At 45.9% G+C, this 14,961-nt stretch overlaps 1 protein-coding gene across 1 annotated transcript in view; it reads left to right on the forward strand.

The window, feature by feature from the left end:
• The window catches only part of LOC132238106 (aldehyde oxidase 4-like), an 86,704-nt gene that overhangs the window by 3,417 nt on the left and 68,326 nt on the right, over positions 1 to 14,961 (forward strand). The window contains exons 2-4 of the mRNA XM_059702694.1: positions 1,382 to 1,439; positions 5,473 to 5,569; positions 6,178 to 6,286. Coding sequence (XP_059558677.1) covers positions 1,382 to 1,439; positions 5,473 to 5,569; positions 6,178 to 6,286 — 264 coding nt within the window. The remainder of the gene's footprint in view (positions 1 to 1,381; positions 1,440 to 5,472; positions 5,570 to 6,177; positions 6,287 to 14,961) is intronic.

Raw genomic sequence — 14,961 nt, forward strand, 5'->3', positions numbered from 1 at the left:
CTTGGTAAAGTTGCTCCTTTATTCATATACTTAGTAAAAAGAAATGATTTCTTATGTGTCTATAAAGTACCAGAGGAAACAGAAGGTATGAGTACAATTTTATGAGTGCAACTTGTGGTATGACCAGAATTTTTCATATGATTAAGGAAATATTTATTTATTTTTAAAATATATTCTTATTGATTTCAGAGAGAAAGGGACAGAGAGAGAGAGAGAGAGAGAGAGAGAGAGAGAGAGAGAGAGAAACATCAATGATGAGAGAAAATCATTGATTGCCTGCTTCCTGCACTCCCCCTACTGGGGATGGAGCCTACAACCCAGGCATGTGCCCTGACCAGAATGGAACCGTGACCTCCTGGTTCACAGGTCAATACTCAACCACTGAGCCACTATGGCAGGGCTGAAATATTTATTTTAAATGGCTGGGAGTGCTATGTATTTGAGATGTCAGGCCAGAACCGGTTTAGCTCAGTGGATAGAGCGTCGGCCTGTAGACCAAGAGATGTCAGAATTGCAGTTAGCATCCTTTCATTAAGTTCCCAACATCTAATCTTGTTTTCTCCTACTTGGTTTGGGCCTTGATCCTCCTGTGTTATAATGGGTGCTGATCTTATCTCTGGCTCTTCAGATCCTCTGAGGACACAGAAGAAAGCTTGGAAATACGAGGCATTTATTAAAAATAATGTGGTTTGTTGTTATTTTTCCTGGGATGATAAAAATACAAACACTTTTAGTAGAATAATGTCCTCTTTTTTGTATTGCTCAGTGCTACCCTTCCAGGTGACTTTCTCATCAGTTCTCTCTAATGTTGCCTGACTGTAACCATCCAGGGAGCTACTTGGGCAGGGAGGGCAGACAGCTTTCATCTCATGTGTCAGCTTTGACCTATTGGCAGTAACAGCCTGGAATGCAATGTGAGAGACAGAACAGAGATTGATGCTCCCTTCTGCTCTTCCTTAACCTGCTGGCACCTGCGTTTCACTGTGGAATGATGGAGAAGACAGGGGTGTCTCCCTTAAACACACTCACTTATGATCTTATGACTCCCTTAGAAAATCTTCTCCAGCTAACCTGTTTTGTGGCTTTCTGTAGCCACTAGTTAACTTGATTGATTTTGGAACCTGTGTATCCATTACCCTAGATAATTCTAAGGAAAAAGAACCGAGAATTTATACTTGTCATATGTATTACAAAATTCAGAGGCATTAAAATAATGCTCCATCATTTTTTCAAAATTCTGGTTCCAAGTATTGTGTTCCCTTTGCTGTTGTTTAGTCTTTGGACATCATCACCTGTAAGAAACATGCCCCTAAACAGCAGGTAGACTTGCCACAGTTCTGGTGTTCTCTCCCTAAAGTCCTCCTCTCGTTCCACACTGCAGGTCGTAGAGAAGAGCGCCGATCCTGAAATGAACCTGCTGTTCTACCTGAGGAAAGTCCGTATCCTTATGTTTCGCTGTGATCCATCTGGATTGGGTGGTAAACAGTGAGCATGTTAAGACTTCTGAAGAAAGTCACCTTGTATTTGTTCTAGGTCAATCACCTGGTGTCCAATTTGTAGCGTCTGGTTGGAGTTCAGGGAATGCATCCAGAGGTCATAGATGTGTACTTTATTTGTTGTATTTTTCATCTGAGCACACAACCAAAAGACCCCTCCAGGGAACCACGAGGGTCCACTGGGAACAGCTTTGGAAAATAATTTCATGACTTCTGAGGCCCATGGTCACCCGGATGGCGGCTTCACGTTCAGGAGTGTGAAGGTGAAAACGCCCGGTCAATTGCTCAGTGCAGCATGTCCCTGACAATGGTTTCCCACAAGCACATTTCATTGACTTGTCGCATATGCCTTTCCGTAAACCTTATTGAAGAAAACAAGGTTTTATAAACATTTCAAAATTCCAAAGTCTGGCTGATGCCCTCCCAGATCTCCACCTGGATCTAGAGCTTCCTTCACCTCTCACTCCTCCCAGGCCTCCAGTAGAACTTCCATAAAGATTAAAAAGCATTTCTTGATTTGGGGGCAACTATAAAGGGGGTAGCACCAGGGCGTGATGATGGCCCTATACCTGTCTGTCTGCCTCCCAACATACACACCTCAATACACGACTTTATTTCTCCCTGTTCTTCCCTTGCCAAAGTTATCTAATAAATGATGTGTGCCGGATGCCACCTTTTCTTTTTCTTTTTTTTAAAGGTGATTTTTTAAATATATTTTTTATTGATTTTTCACAGAGAGGAAGGGAGAGGGATAGAGAGTTAGAAACATTGATGAAAGAGAAACATCGATCAGCTGCCTCCTGCACACTCCCTACTGGGGATGTGCCCTCAACCCAGGTACATGCCCTTGACCGGAATTGAACCTGGGACCCTTGAGTCTGCAGGCCAATGCTCTATCCACTGAGTCAAACCGGTTAGGGTCCACCTTTTCTATTGAACTCCTTGCAATATAGTTTCCTACCCCATCATTTTACTCCTCTGGTCAATATAATCTGTCCCTATTCCACTCATATTCCAGGAACTGTACAGGTGACTGGACTATCACTACCACCCCACCCCCCAAGCCTACCATTTGCCCAGCAAACTCCTATTCAACCCTTGTCTCTTCCTTCCCTCCCAAGCCCGACGTGAGTACCCTATGACACTTGCTGTCACCCCTTCACTGACTGCCTCCCTAACTAGGCTGAGGGCAGAGGCTGTGTCTTCCATCTTGCGCCAGGTGCTTGGTAAAATTTGTGAGCTGCAAGAATGGCAGGAAGTGTTAGGGCTTCCGTGGTGAACACATCTCATTTTGCTGTTCTGCACTACAGCCAGGATCTCACAGAGATCAAGCTGCCTTAAAATGGCACACACTCCTCGCCCCAAGTAGCTGTGGGCCATTCGCTCTCCTGGTGCATTACCTGGCCTTGCAGATTAGGTTGCTTTGAACCAGGCCAGGAGGTATGGAGGGAGAAGACAAGCAAGAGATCCAAGAACTCACCCCAGCAGATGTGGGCTGGGCCGCTGGGATGAACGGGATGACTCCATGGGAGGCTGTGACCTTGGGAAGGAGTGAAATAGTGAAAGAAAGATGGGGATGGCTCCCCCACATTTGGTTTCTTGTGTGACTGGGTCCCATTCTGGCAATGACACCTAAGTCAGGCCCCAAGGCAGCAGCAAATTGGGGTTATGTGGGAGCCTGAAGTTTTTACAATATTGGAGACCTGACTTCAGGGAAAAAATATAAAATTAGCAATATAAATTAGGTACCAGGCCTTGGAAGGGGCCATGGGAGTCCTGTGAAAGAAAAGTGCAGTCGGCCAGTGCTAATGTAGGCACATGGGGTGCTGACTCTGGCAGAAAATCCAGTATTTGTGGTTATCCATGAATATTCATACAAATCACCCACTTGAGAAACAAGTTAAAAATGAGCCTCTGGCCCAGTGGGTGTGGCTCAGTGGTTGAGCATCTACCCAGGAGCCAAGAGGTCACCTGTAGATTCCAGGTCAGGGCACATGCCCATTTGGGGGCTCGATCCCCAATAGGGGGCGTGCAGGAGGCAGCTGATCAATGATTTTCATCACTGATGTTTCTCGTTCTCTCTCCCTCTCCTTTCCTCTCTCTCTAAAAATCAATAAAAACATATTTTTAAAATAATAAGCCTCTGCCTCCATCCCAGAAATATTGGCTCTGTAATCAGAGGTTGGGGTCTAGAAGTCTCAGGCCCCAACCTCTGATTGAAACACATTTACTTAGAATGACTTCTTTATGCCGTTAGGCACCAGGAAGAATGAACAGAAGAGGACACTGGGGAGATGGGAAAGGGAGACTGGGGAAATTCTGCCTAGAGCGGCTTCCGGCCATGTTTCCTTGGGAGTCCATGCACTTTCAGCTTGCTCCTAATACAGATGAATTTCTTCACTTAGGAGGTCTAGAGAAAGCTCAGAGCAGTCTGTAGTGAATTTAGAAGTGATACAAAGGGAAGTGATAGGGTGTGCTGACCAACAGTGAGATTTTGACGCTGCGTAAATGGGAGATGGCAGAGCCAGTGAGGGAGGATTTGGCCTGTTGTTTGCTTTTGTGTGTTTGTTTTCCTGGAATAATGAGTGGGATAGGGGCAGATATATTGGCTAGAGGAAAATCATACAATAATTAATAAATAATGATACAACAATAAACTCTGTTTCATGTACTCACCACTGTAGGCCTGCTTTTGCCCACCCCCTGTATTTCATCTGGCAACCTACTTAATGATGAGCTTTAGGATGAACTGACAACATATGGAAGGAACTGTTTGAGGCAGGCACCTCTGGTGGGGGTGGAAGAAGGAAGCATCAAACTAGCCGTTTGGTGACCAAAGGACAAAGCAGCTGGTTGCACCAACTTTTTGCTTTTTCACTCAAGGCAATGTTAACACATGCATCACAAAGCTGTTTCACTCCAGGGTGTACTGACCCAGCCCAGAATTACATCTCTTTGTGCAGCCGCCTCTAAGATGAAGTTAGTCTCTACCTCTACCCAAGCCATTTATGATCTCCACCCATGAAATCCTTCTTAAACCTCAACCAGAAAAGGTCCCAAGCCAATTCTAGCAGGTTCTTACAGAACATAACGCAGGAGGGTTACGTAAGTTATTTGTTCTCCCTCTGTGGAAATATGCAAATGTTTGACAGAGGAAAAGTACACAGTGGTTGTTGATATGACTAGCTCAGGAACCATGGTTATTAAATTAATAGTCCCACATCCTTAAGAAGGTAAAAGCATTGCATTGCTGAGTCAGAGAAAGGCAGGTTTCCCAGGGGATTTTTCTAAGTTTTGCATACACACCACCTCCACAGCAATAACGTAACCTGAGTCCAGAGTCCATTGTCCACAACTCTGGATTCAACAGGCTTTTCCCTTCCTCATTTGGACACACACCCCGATCTAACAGGCACGAGGCTCTCTGTAGCCTTCATGTACCCCACGTAGTGGGACTATCCAGATGGTGTGCTGTAGAAATGGCTATGTGTTGAGTTGCGAAGTGTTGCCCTAGTCCCTTTGGGAGTGCCATCTTATTATCTTCCAAAATATGAAAAAATTTGCATTTAGAAATGCATTTGAGAAAGAAAGAAAACTCCTTCTCACTTTTATCAATGAGCTCCTTTACATGCAAAAGTGGAACTCTGAGCAAGGAACTCAAGAGAACATGTTTCTTGTTTGCATCCGAGCAAAAAGAGTGTAAAAAGCAAAGGGGCCCAGCCTGTGTGGCTCAGTGGTTGAGTGTTGATTCATGAACCAGGAGGTTACGGTCGATTCCCAGTCAGGGCACATGCCTGGGTTTCAGGCTCAATCCCCAGTAGAGAGGAAGCAGGGGGATCAACGATTTTCCCTCATTGTTGACCCTTTTATCTCTCTCTCCCTCTCCCTTCCTCTCTCTGGAATCAAGAAAAACATACTTAAACAACAAAAGCAAGGGGGCCTGGGCCCCTCTTTTCCTTGACTCGCTTCTTTCCAGTCTGCCTCACAGGCACCAAGTACGGCTGTGGGAGTGGAGGCTGTGGCTCCTGCACTGTCATGGTGTCAAGATATGACCCCAAGACCAAGAAGATCCGGTATCCTTTGTGTTGGCCAGGGCCATGCTTGGGTACATCTGGGAAGGATGTGGAGCCTCCCACTTTGCTGTCCATATTCACTCCTCTCCTCTCCACAGGTGTCTATGGCACTCACACAGCTCTGGGCCTGCTCTCCCTGCAGCTTCCTAAGTTCCAGATCTTTCCCATGGACTTTCTTCCCATCAGATTATATTTAATTGGGCTAGTGTGCAACCAGAATATTTGTATTTTAAAAAGCTTTGCATGGCTGGGAATCACTAGACTTAACTAATCCATGGTGGTTTATATAAGTTAATATATCATCTTATGATTAGTAAAAAGTTTTTTTCCCCTAGAATGAGGGGGAATAATAGAGAATTGAGGGCCTCTGGGAGGCCCTACACAAAACGCTTCCTTATTCTATTTTTCAATTTCTTTTTAATATCCTACACCAGCCACAAGTAGGTTCTTTCTTGAACACTTCCAGAAATTTATGGTTTTATATAGAGAGTTCTCTGTATTCTCACAGAAATACAGTTTTGTGATTCTCCTGGACCGACATTAGTCCCTGAATTATGTTACCCATCCCTATGATTCCCAGGTGTTCTCTTTACACAATTCTATCACAGTCATTATCCAGTTACCGCGTGCCTGGTGCCCATCTGTTCTCTGTATGGGGTTGCTGTCACCACAGTAGAAGGTATAGGAAGCATCAAAACCAGGATTCACCCCGTGCAGGTAAGAGTGTACTCTGATTGGGACCAGGTGTTGGTATAGGTACCCCACATAGTCCCATGTACTCTAAATAGGTCACCAACTGTGAAATCCTTTGTGTTTTTAAATTTGAACTTTGTTAGATTCCAAGCTTCGTAGCTAGGGATCTTTTCAAAAATTGGTGTATACACTAAGATTTCTTCATTAATTTTAATACATCTTACTTAGCTTCTCAGCCCCATCTTTGCCCTAAACTAAAACAAGGACAGTTCAGTCTTATGAGAAAAGAAAATGAGACCGAAAATCAGAAGATTATATAGAAGATAACTGGTTGTCTACCACATTCAAAATACTGAACTCTGAATGAGAGGCTAATTTGTGTACAAATACTCCCCACACTCACCAAATGTCTCAGGAGAAACTGAGCGGCCAGGTGGCAATAAAACACAGCTAAAATGACAACGTGTTTACTAAACTTTACAGGACTTTTTGAAGAAATGGCAATGCTATTTTCATATAGTAGCATAGGAACTGCTGCAGAAGTTGTTTTAAAAGCAGTGTATAGAAAGAAAATTATAAATAGCCATATTTTCCCTTGACATTCTTTCTCTTCGAAAACTGTGCTTGGAGCATAGAGGCTAAGAGTGTCCTCTGACAGTTGTTACCATTGATGGGTATTTGGTTATAGTGCATGTCTTTCAACCATAATCTTAATGACTTTTTGATCTTATTAAGATCCTACCTCATACCTGACTCATCACCTTAACAGTCATGGAAGCACCTAATGCTGCAGCCTATCAGATTTCTTTCTCTCCAGTCATCTTTCAAAATCACACTTGACAATCAGTACTACATTAGTTTCAGGTGTAAAACATAGTGGTTTGGCATTAATATAACTTATGAAGTGATCCCCCTGGTAAGTCTGGTACCAGCTGGCACCATACAGTTATTATAATACTAGAGGCCCGGTGCACAAAAATTTGTGCACTCGGGTGGGTCCCTCAGCCCACCCTGTGCCCTCTCGCAATCTGGGGCCCCTTGGGGGCCCCTTCCCCTGGCTGCTGGCACCAGTTTTCCTCCGGTGCCCGGAACCCAGGCCTTCGCTCTTTGCTGGGAGGGGCCCACACGGTGGGCGAGGGGCTTAGCTCTTTTAAAAATACTTCTGAATGTTTGGTAAATAACCCTGTAGGAATCTACTTTCTGAAACATGCTGGTTGTTAAGGGCTGATTTGGGTAATCAACAAAATGTATGTTAAAATCCTAATCCCCAGAACCTCAGAATGTACCTGTATATGGAGATAAGATCTTTAAAGAGGGTATTACATTAAATTGTGGCAGTTCCAGTGGGACCCTTAGCCCATCTCACTGAAGTCCTTATAAGAAGAGGAATGTTGGGGTCCAGCCCCAGCAGGTCCAGGGGTTCCCAAAGAAGGAATGACACAGAGGCAGCATTCAGGTTATCATCATAGCCAGGTTCTCTTTTTATTGTCCTGTTACATCTATATTTATACTATTTGATCCTATAAACATGCCTCTATAAGCTTTTTTTTGTTTTTTTTGCATCGGGTCCATTTATTGGAGGGTCAGTCAAAGGGGGAGCTGGCTAGGGTGGGGTAGGGCAGCAGCTTGTCTGGCCCCCGAGAAACCCAACTTAAGTCCAGAGCCTCGAGGGCTTAGAAGCCAAAGTCTTCCTCCACCTTTATCTGCATGGGGGCCAGCTCCGGAGTCAGCGGGACTCCTGCCCAGTGCCCTTCCTATGGCACTTGCCGCCTCTTCCAACTGCTGGGCCCCTCGCCAGGGGCCGGGCTGCTGGCTTCTGTGGGCGCTGGCGTCCTCCTGGGCGGGGACAGCCCCTCTTTCTCTGGAGGCTCGTTCTCAGCGTTGCCTGGGTTGGGGGCGTCTCTGCCCTGGCTGCCCTCGTCCTCCAGTAAGATGGTGAACTGGCTGGCCCGGTAGTTGTCACCGTAGGAGTCCAGCACCTTCATGAGGAACCTCCACTCCTGCTGGAGTCTCCATGTTATCCTCTATATCTGATGGAGCCTGTTCAGGACCCGCTCCTTCGCCTGCTCAATCTCCCTGCAGCACCGATCCAGCGCCTGGTACGTCCTGCGATTGAGTTCCTGTTGGCGCCGCCCTTGCTGGCCTCAGGCTGCCTCCTCCTCTTCGTCTCGCTCCTGGAGGCTGGAGCTGCCCAGACCCCCAGACAGGAACTCCACTTCCGTCTCAAGCTCGCTCTCCAGGATGTGACCACCTTCAGCGGAGGCAGCGCCAGCTCCCAGCCGGGAGGTGCTGAGAACTCCTCAAAGCCCACAGCTGCCATGGACCCCTCTCTCTGCTCCAGCTCCATTTCTCCCTGGCTCCCGACGCAGAACTTCCAACCTTGCAAGCCTCTAGTTTAAAGTGGCTTGTGAGAAACTACAGCCCATCCGATTTCACAGCCAGGCACCCAGGCCCTGGCCGCTAAGCCTCCTGGGAGTTGTAGTTCTCTATTTCCGGCTTGCCTCCCTCGCCCCACCCCCACCCCAGTCCCAACTGAAAGGACCTGCTGGCTGGTCTAACCCTGTGGCCAGGCATCTGAGTCACCTCGGGTCTTTATTCCTGTCCCGACACCACGCCATCTGACCATGGAGACTCTCCTCTTGCGAGGCCCCTGGGTCTCCTCAGCCCAGGTACTGGATCGCGTGCCCCAGCAGCGATACAGCCCTGGGGCCTGGGTCTCCTTCTGGGGCCTGGCTGTATCGCCCCCGGACCGGATGGCGTGCCCCAGCTGCGATGCAGCCCCGGGCCCTGGGTCTCCTCAGCCTGGGCACCGGATTGCGTGCCCCAGCGGCAAAAACAGCCCCGGCGCCTGGGTCTCCTTCTGGGTCTCCTCAGCCCAGGCACTGGATTGCGTACCACAGCTGCAACTCAGCCCCGGGCCCTGGGTCTCCTTCTGGGGCCTGGCTGCGTCACCCCTGGGGTCCAGATGGTGTCCCCAGGCAGCTATGCAGCCTGGCCTCTGGCCCCGCCTCTGGGTGTTCTCCCATCCCTGGTGATCAGTGATCTGAGAAGCCAGGCAGACATCCGCCTCTTCCCTGCCCCACCCAGCTTCTCCCATTACTGGCCCAGGGCCGGCAAAGGCGGCCAGGTTCTCTTATCACAGAAGCCGGCAAAGGAGGCCTGGCTTCTCCGAGCAAAGGCAGCTCGGTTCTCTGGCTCTTGGCTGCCCCCTGGGTTTCCGATTGCGGTCAGCAGCAGGCAGCTTCTTCCCTCCTTCCCCTTTCGCCTCCCAGCATTGCGCCTATGCTGGCGGTTAACTGCCAATCTTAGTTAGCAGTTAATTTGCATATAGCCCTGATTAGCCAATGAAAAGGGTATCGTCGTACGCCAATTACCATTTTTCTCTTTTATTAGATAGGATTATTGACTATATTCCCTATGATGTACTTTACATCCCCATGACCATTTTGTATCTGCCAGTTTGTACTTCTTAATTCCTTCCCCATTTTCACCCAGCCCCCCAAACCCCTCTCCCATCTGGCAACTATCAGTTTGTTCTCTGTATTCATGAGTCGGCTTCTGTTTTGTTTGTTTGTTTATTTTGTTCTTTAGATTTCACAAAGAAGTGAGAACATATGGTATTTGTCTTTCTCTGTCTGACTTATTTCACTTAGCATAATACCCTCTGCGTTCATCTGTTGTCCAAATGGTAAGATTGTATCTTTTTTTTAAGGCCAAGTAATATTCCACTGTACCATGGCCTTTTAAAAAAATTTTAAATCTTTATTGCTGAGATTATTACAGATGTCCCTCTTTCCCCCGCCCCCGCCCCCTCCACCTGGTTCCCATCTGCCACAGGCCTTCGCCATCCTCTTATCTGTGTCCATAGGTGATGCATATCTGCATATAAGATCTTTGTTTAATCACTTCCTACCCCCCAACTCCCCTTCCCTCTGAGAATCGTCAGTCTGTTCCATTTTCATGCCTCTGATTCTATTTTATTCACAAGTTTATTCTGTTAGATTTCTTATTCGTTTATTTTGATTTTTAAATTCACTTGTTGATAGATATGTATTTGTTGTTCCTAATTTTTATCTTTACCTTTTTCTTCTTCTTCCTCTTCTTAAAGACTACCTAACAGCATTTCATATAATACTGGTTTGGTGGTGATGAACTCCTTTAGCTTTTTCTTGTCTGTGAAGCTCTTTATCTGACCTTCAATTTTAAATGATAGCTTTTCTGGATAAAGTAATCTTGGTTGTAGGTCCTTGCTATTCATCACTTTGAATATTTCTTGCCACTCCCTTCTGGCCTGCATAGTTTCTGTTGTGAAATCAGCTGACAGTCATATGAACATTCCCTTGTAGGTAACTAACTGCTTTTCTCTTGCTGCTTTTAAAATTCTCTCTTTGTCTTTAGCCCTTGGCATTTTAATGATGATGTGTCTTGGAGTGGTCCTCTTTGGGTTCTTCTTGTCTGGTACTCTCTGTGCTTCCTGGACTTGTAAGTTTATTTCTTTCACCAGGTAGGGGAAGTTTCCTGTCATTATTTCTTCAAGTAGGTTTTCAATATCTTGCTTTCTCTCTTCTTCTAGCACACCCATAATGTGAATGTTAGTATGCTTGAAGTTGTCCCAGAGGCTCCTTACATTATCTTTATATCTTTGGATTCTTTTTGCTCTTCTTGTTGAGTGTTTTTTGCTTCCTTATATTTCAAATCATTGGTTTGATTCTCAGACTCCTCTACTCTACTGTTGAATCCCTGTATATTATTCTTTATATCAGACAGTGTATGCTTAATTTCTGACTGGTCCTTTACTTTTTTCTTTTTTACTTAGCATATTAGACTTTTATTATATAGGATTTTTACTCCCTATAAGGATCCTTTCCCATTTTTTTAGGCATTCTCATTAAGATCCTTGAAAGTCTCACTAAGTCCATTGGAGGTTTCTAGAAGATTCTTGAATAACCTTATAACCATAGTTTTGAACTCTATATCTAGTAGTTTGTTTCTTCCATTTCTTTCATTTGTGACATCTTTCTTTGTCTCCACATTTTGGCTGTTTCCCTGTGTTTGTTTCTATGTATTGGGTAGGGCTGCTATGTCTCCTTGAGTTGGTAGAGTGACCTTGTGTAGCAAGTGTTCTATAGGGCCCAGTGGCTCAGCCTCCCTGGCCACCTAAGCTGGGATATCTAGGTGCAGTTTCGTTGTAGTTGAGACTTGATTGCTGTTGGTGTCACTGGGAGGAATTGACCTCCAGGCCAATTGGCTGTGAGGATCAGCTGCAACTGCAGTGGGAGAGTTGCCGTTCAGGAGACACCCTTTGTAGCAGGACTTGCTGCAGTGGGGCTTTGGTGCTCACTGAATCTGCCCTTGAGTGTATTGCTTATGGGTGTGTAGAGCTGTAATCTGGTATAGGCTGGCACTGACCACTGGGTACACTGGTTCTTGGGTCTCCAGGGAGGTGCAAAGTCAGCCAGTGCCTGGGGCCACCCAGCAGGAGCTACAGAGAGATCTGCAGATTTCTTCTCTTTGTATCAGATTTGGAAGTGCCCAGACAAGGCCCAGCTGTGAAGCAAGGCAGGTTGGTGCTGGTGCCAGGTCTTGGGCCTTTTATTGATAGGTTTGGGGCTTCCTGACTCAGCTGCAGCTTGTTTGAGATTTTTAACAGAGCAAGGACAGGCCATTCATATGTAAAAGCTGCTGCTTGCAGTTTGAGTGGGGTTGTAAATTGGATGAGGCAGGGTCTTAGGGAATCACCAGGGTGGAGCAAACAGAAATGGCTGCCAGTCAGTCCTGACTCAGAGGTCCTAGCACAGGAACAATGATCCCTGCAGCACCTCCATATGGGAGAAAGCCGTCCTGAGTTCCTGTCCTGATACCAGACAATCCAGTTCCTCCTGGTATGAGTCTGTGTTGCCCAGAGCCTCGCCCTGGTGCTGGAGATCAGAGGAAGCAAGACCTTGTAAGTTCAGTTTGTGATGCTGGCCTTTTAAGAGGATCAGCCGGGTCTCCAGCAGCCTCTGTGTCACTGAGCCCCAATCCGCACTGGTTTTTACAGCCTGTAATTTTTACTGCCTGTAGGAATTTCTCTTCCCAACTCTGGAATCCTGGGCTGGGGGACTGGTGTGGGGCTGGGACCCCTTGCTCCTCTGGGCAGCCTCTGAAGAGATGATTAGAAAAGTGGCCCACGTGGGTGCCAGACCAGCTCATTCTGCGCCTCTGCACCTCCTACCAGTCTCAGTGTGGTTTCTTCTTTACTTCTCTAGTTGTAGGACTTCCATTCAGGCAGCTTTCCAGCGGTTCTGGATAATAGTTATTCTGTATTTTAGTTGTGATTTTGATGTGGTTGTGGGAGACGATGAGTATAGACATTTACCTAAGGCCACTATCTTCCTACTTTGCATATATTGATTCTGTACAATTTTTTATGCACTAGTTCATTGATGGACACTCGCGTTATTTCCATATCTTGGCTATTGTAAATATTGCTGCAATGAACATAGGGCTGCATATATTTTTTTTCAAATTAGCATTTTCATGTTAACAAATACGGACTTCATTTCAGTAATTGTATTTTTAACTGATTCTTTTTTTATGTTTTCTGATTGCCATTCTTATGTTTCTTATCTCTTTGTTGAAGTTCTCACTAAATTCATCCACTCTTCCCCTAAGTTCATAGGACATCCTTATAACCAATGTTTTAAACTCTGCATCTGGTAGATTACTTGTCTCCATTTGTTGAGCTCTTTTTCTGAAGTTTTGTCCCATTCTTACATTGGGGACATTTTTCTTTGTTTTCCCAGCCATTTTGGCTGATTCTTTGTGTTTGTTTCTGTTTTAGGTGAATCTGTTACACCTCCTGGTCTTGGCAGAGTTAGGTGTCCTGTGGGTCCCAGCGAGGCATTCTCCTTCATCACCCAAGTGGGTTGTATGTGCCCTCCTATTATAGTTGATCTTTCATTGCTGTGGCAATGTCAGTGGGACAAACTGACCCCATGTTAACTGGCTGTGAGGAGTGTCTGTGACTATAGCAGACAAGCTGTTTTTCAGGGGCTGATTCCATGGAGTGGTTTTGCTTTAGCAAGATTCTAGTGCCTGCACTGGCCACCCTTTGGGTCTGTTGTTTGTGTAGCTAATTGGTTGGTGTTCCGGTGTGGTCTAAAACCAGGTATGATGGTTCTGGGACCTCTTGGGAGGAACTCTGGTGCAGACCAAGTCACTTGCTGTGCCTGGCCCAAGGCCACCAGGTAGAAGCTACAAAGTGATCTGCAGATGGTTGCCACCTGTGCTGGACCTGGAGGTGCCTGGGAAAGGCTAGGCTGCAAACCAAGGCCAGCTGCCACTTGTGCCAGAGGTATGAGGCATGCTGGGGCCAGATGCTACTTGTCGAGAGTTCGCGTATCTCTAAGATATTTTAGGGTAGGCCAAGACCTGTCACTTTAAAGAGGTTTCAGGCTTGTGCATAGTTGGGTAGGGCAGGTTCTTAGTAAATCACTAGGGTGGGGTGAACAGTGTTAGTCAAATTAATTGGAGACTCAGATTTGCCACTACCTGTACTAGCAGGCCAGGCAGGAGAAGGGCTGAACATAGGAACAATGGTGTCCACCAGATGGCTATGTGGGGGGAGAGCTCAATGAAGGAACAATGGTGTGCACCCTGGGATTTCTGTCCAAGAATGAGCCGCCCTTCCAGCCCTCACCTGAAGCCAGATGTTTCAGGTGCCCTTATGTTTCTGGCATTTTTCAAGCTGCTGTCCCTTTGCTGGAACTTGAGGCAAATGTTTGTGGGTAAGTAAATCTGTGCTCAGGCACTTTAAGAGGATGCCTGGGTCTCCAGCTTTCTCCGTCTCACTCAGACAGAAGCCCTGCTGATTTTCACAGCCAAGTATTGTAAGGACTCCTTTTCCTGGCAACTGGTGCTCTGAATATGAGGCTGGGATCCCTTGCTCCCTCCATAGCCAAGGTACCCCACCCTGTTCTTAACCATCATAGGTGGGTGTGGGATCAGCCTGTTTTGTGTCTTTGCCTCTCCCTCCAGTCCCTATGGGGCCACTTCTTTAAACCCTTAGTTGTAGGAATTCCGTTCAGCTAGTCTTCAGTGGTTTTCAGTGATGGTTGTTTTATAATTTGATTGTAATTTTGATGGGGTCACGGGAGAAGCCAAGCACAGCATTTACCTACTCCACCATCTTGACCAGAGATCTCTCTCAATATGCTAGATTTGTTCAGTAGTGCCCTGGAATAGCCTCATATTGGCTTGTGAGAGCTGATTGTTAAATTTTGAGGAATTTTGTGAGCCATTCTTTAAACACAGCCATTATTAACAATGAAACTATATAAACTTAAAATTAAATTAGTAATGATAAAAACAAAGTTAATAAATATCATCACTCATCATCTGCTAATTATTTTACTACATTTTACTGTTGTCTATACCCTTAAGATTATTTGTCTACTATATCTACTGGGTGGAAATGCCATAGAATAGTATGCCACTACACATCTCTCCCCAGATCCGCATTCAATGACATCACATTGGAAGCCTGACACCAGCCCAATTGGAAATATTTGCACAACTAAAATTGGTAGAAACTACAAATCAGGGCTTTTTTCCCCAGAGACCATGTTGTTAAGATTGACCACCACATTTACAGCCAGTTGATATGCCACATCTGAAACCACACAGCCACATTTCGCTTTAGCTTTAGAACAATGTCT

Source organism: Myotis daubentonii, chromosome 7 (genome assembly GCF_963259705.1).
Source record: "Myotis daubentonii chromosome 7, mMyoDau2.1, whole genome shotgun sequence".
NCBI lineage: Eukaryota > Metazoa > Chordata > Mammalia > Chiroptera > Vespertilionidae > Myotis > Myotis daubentonii.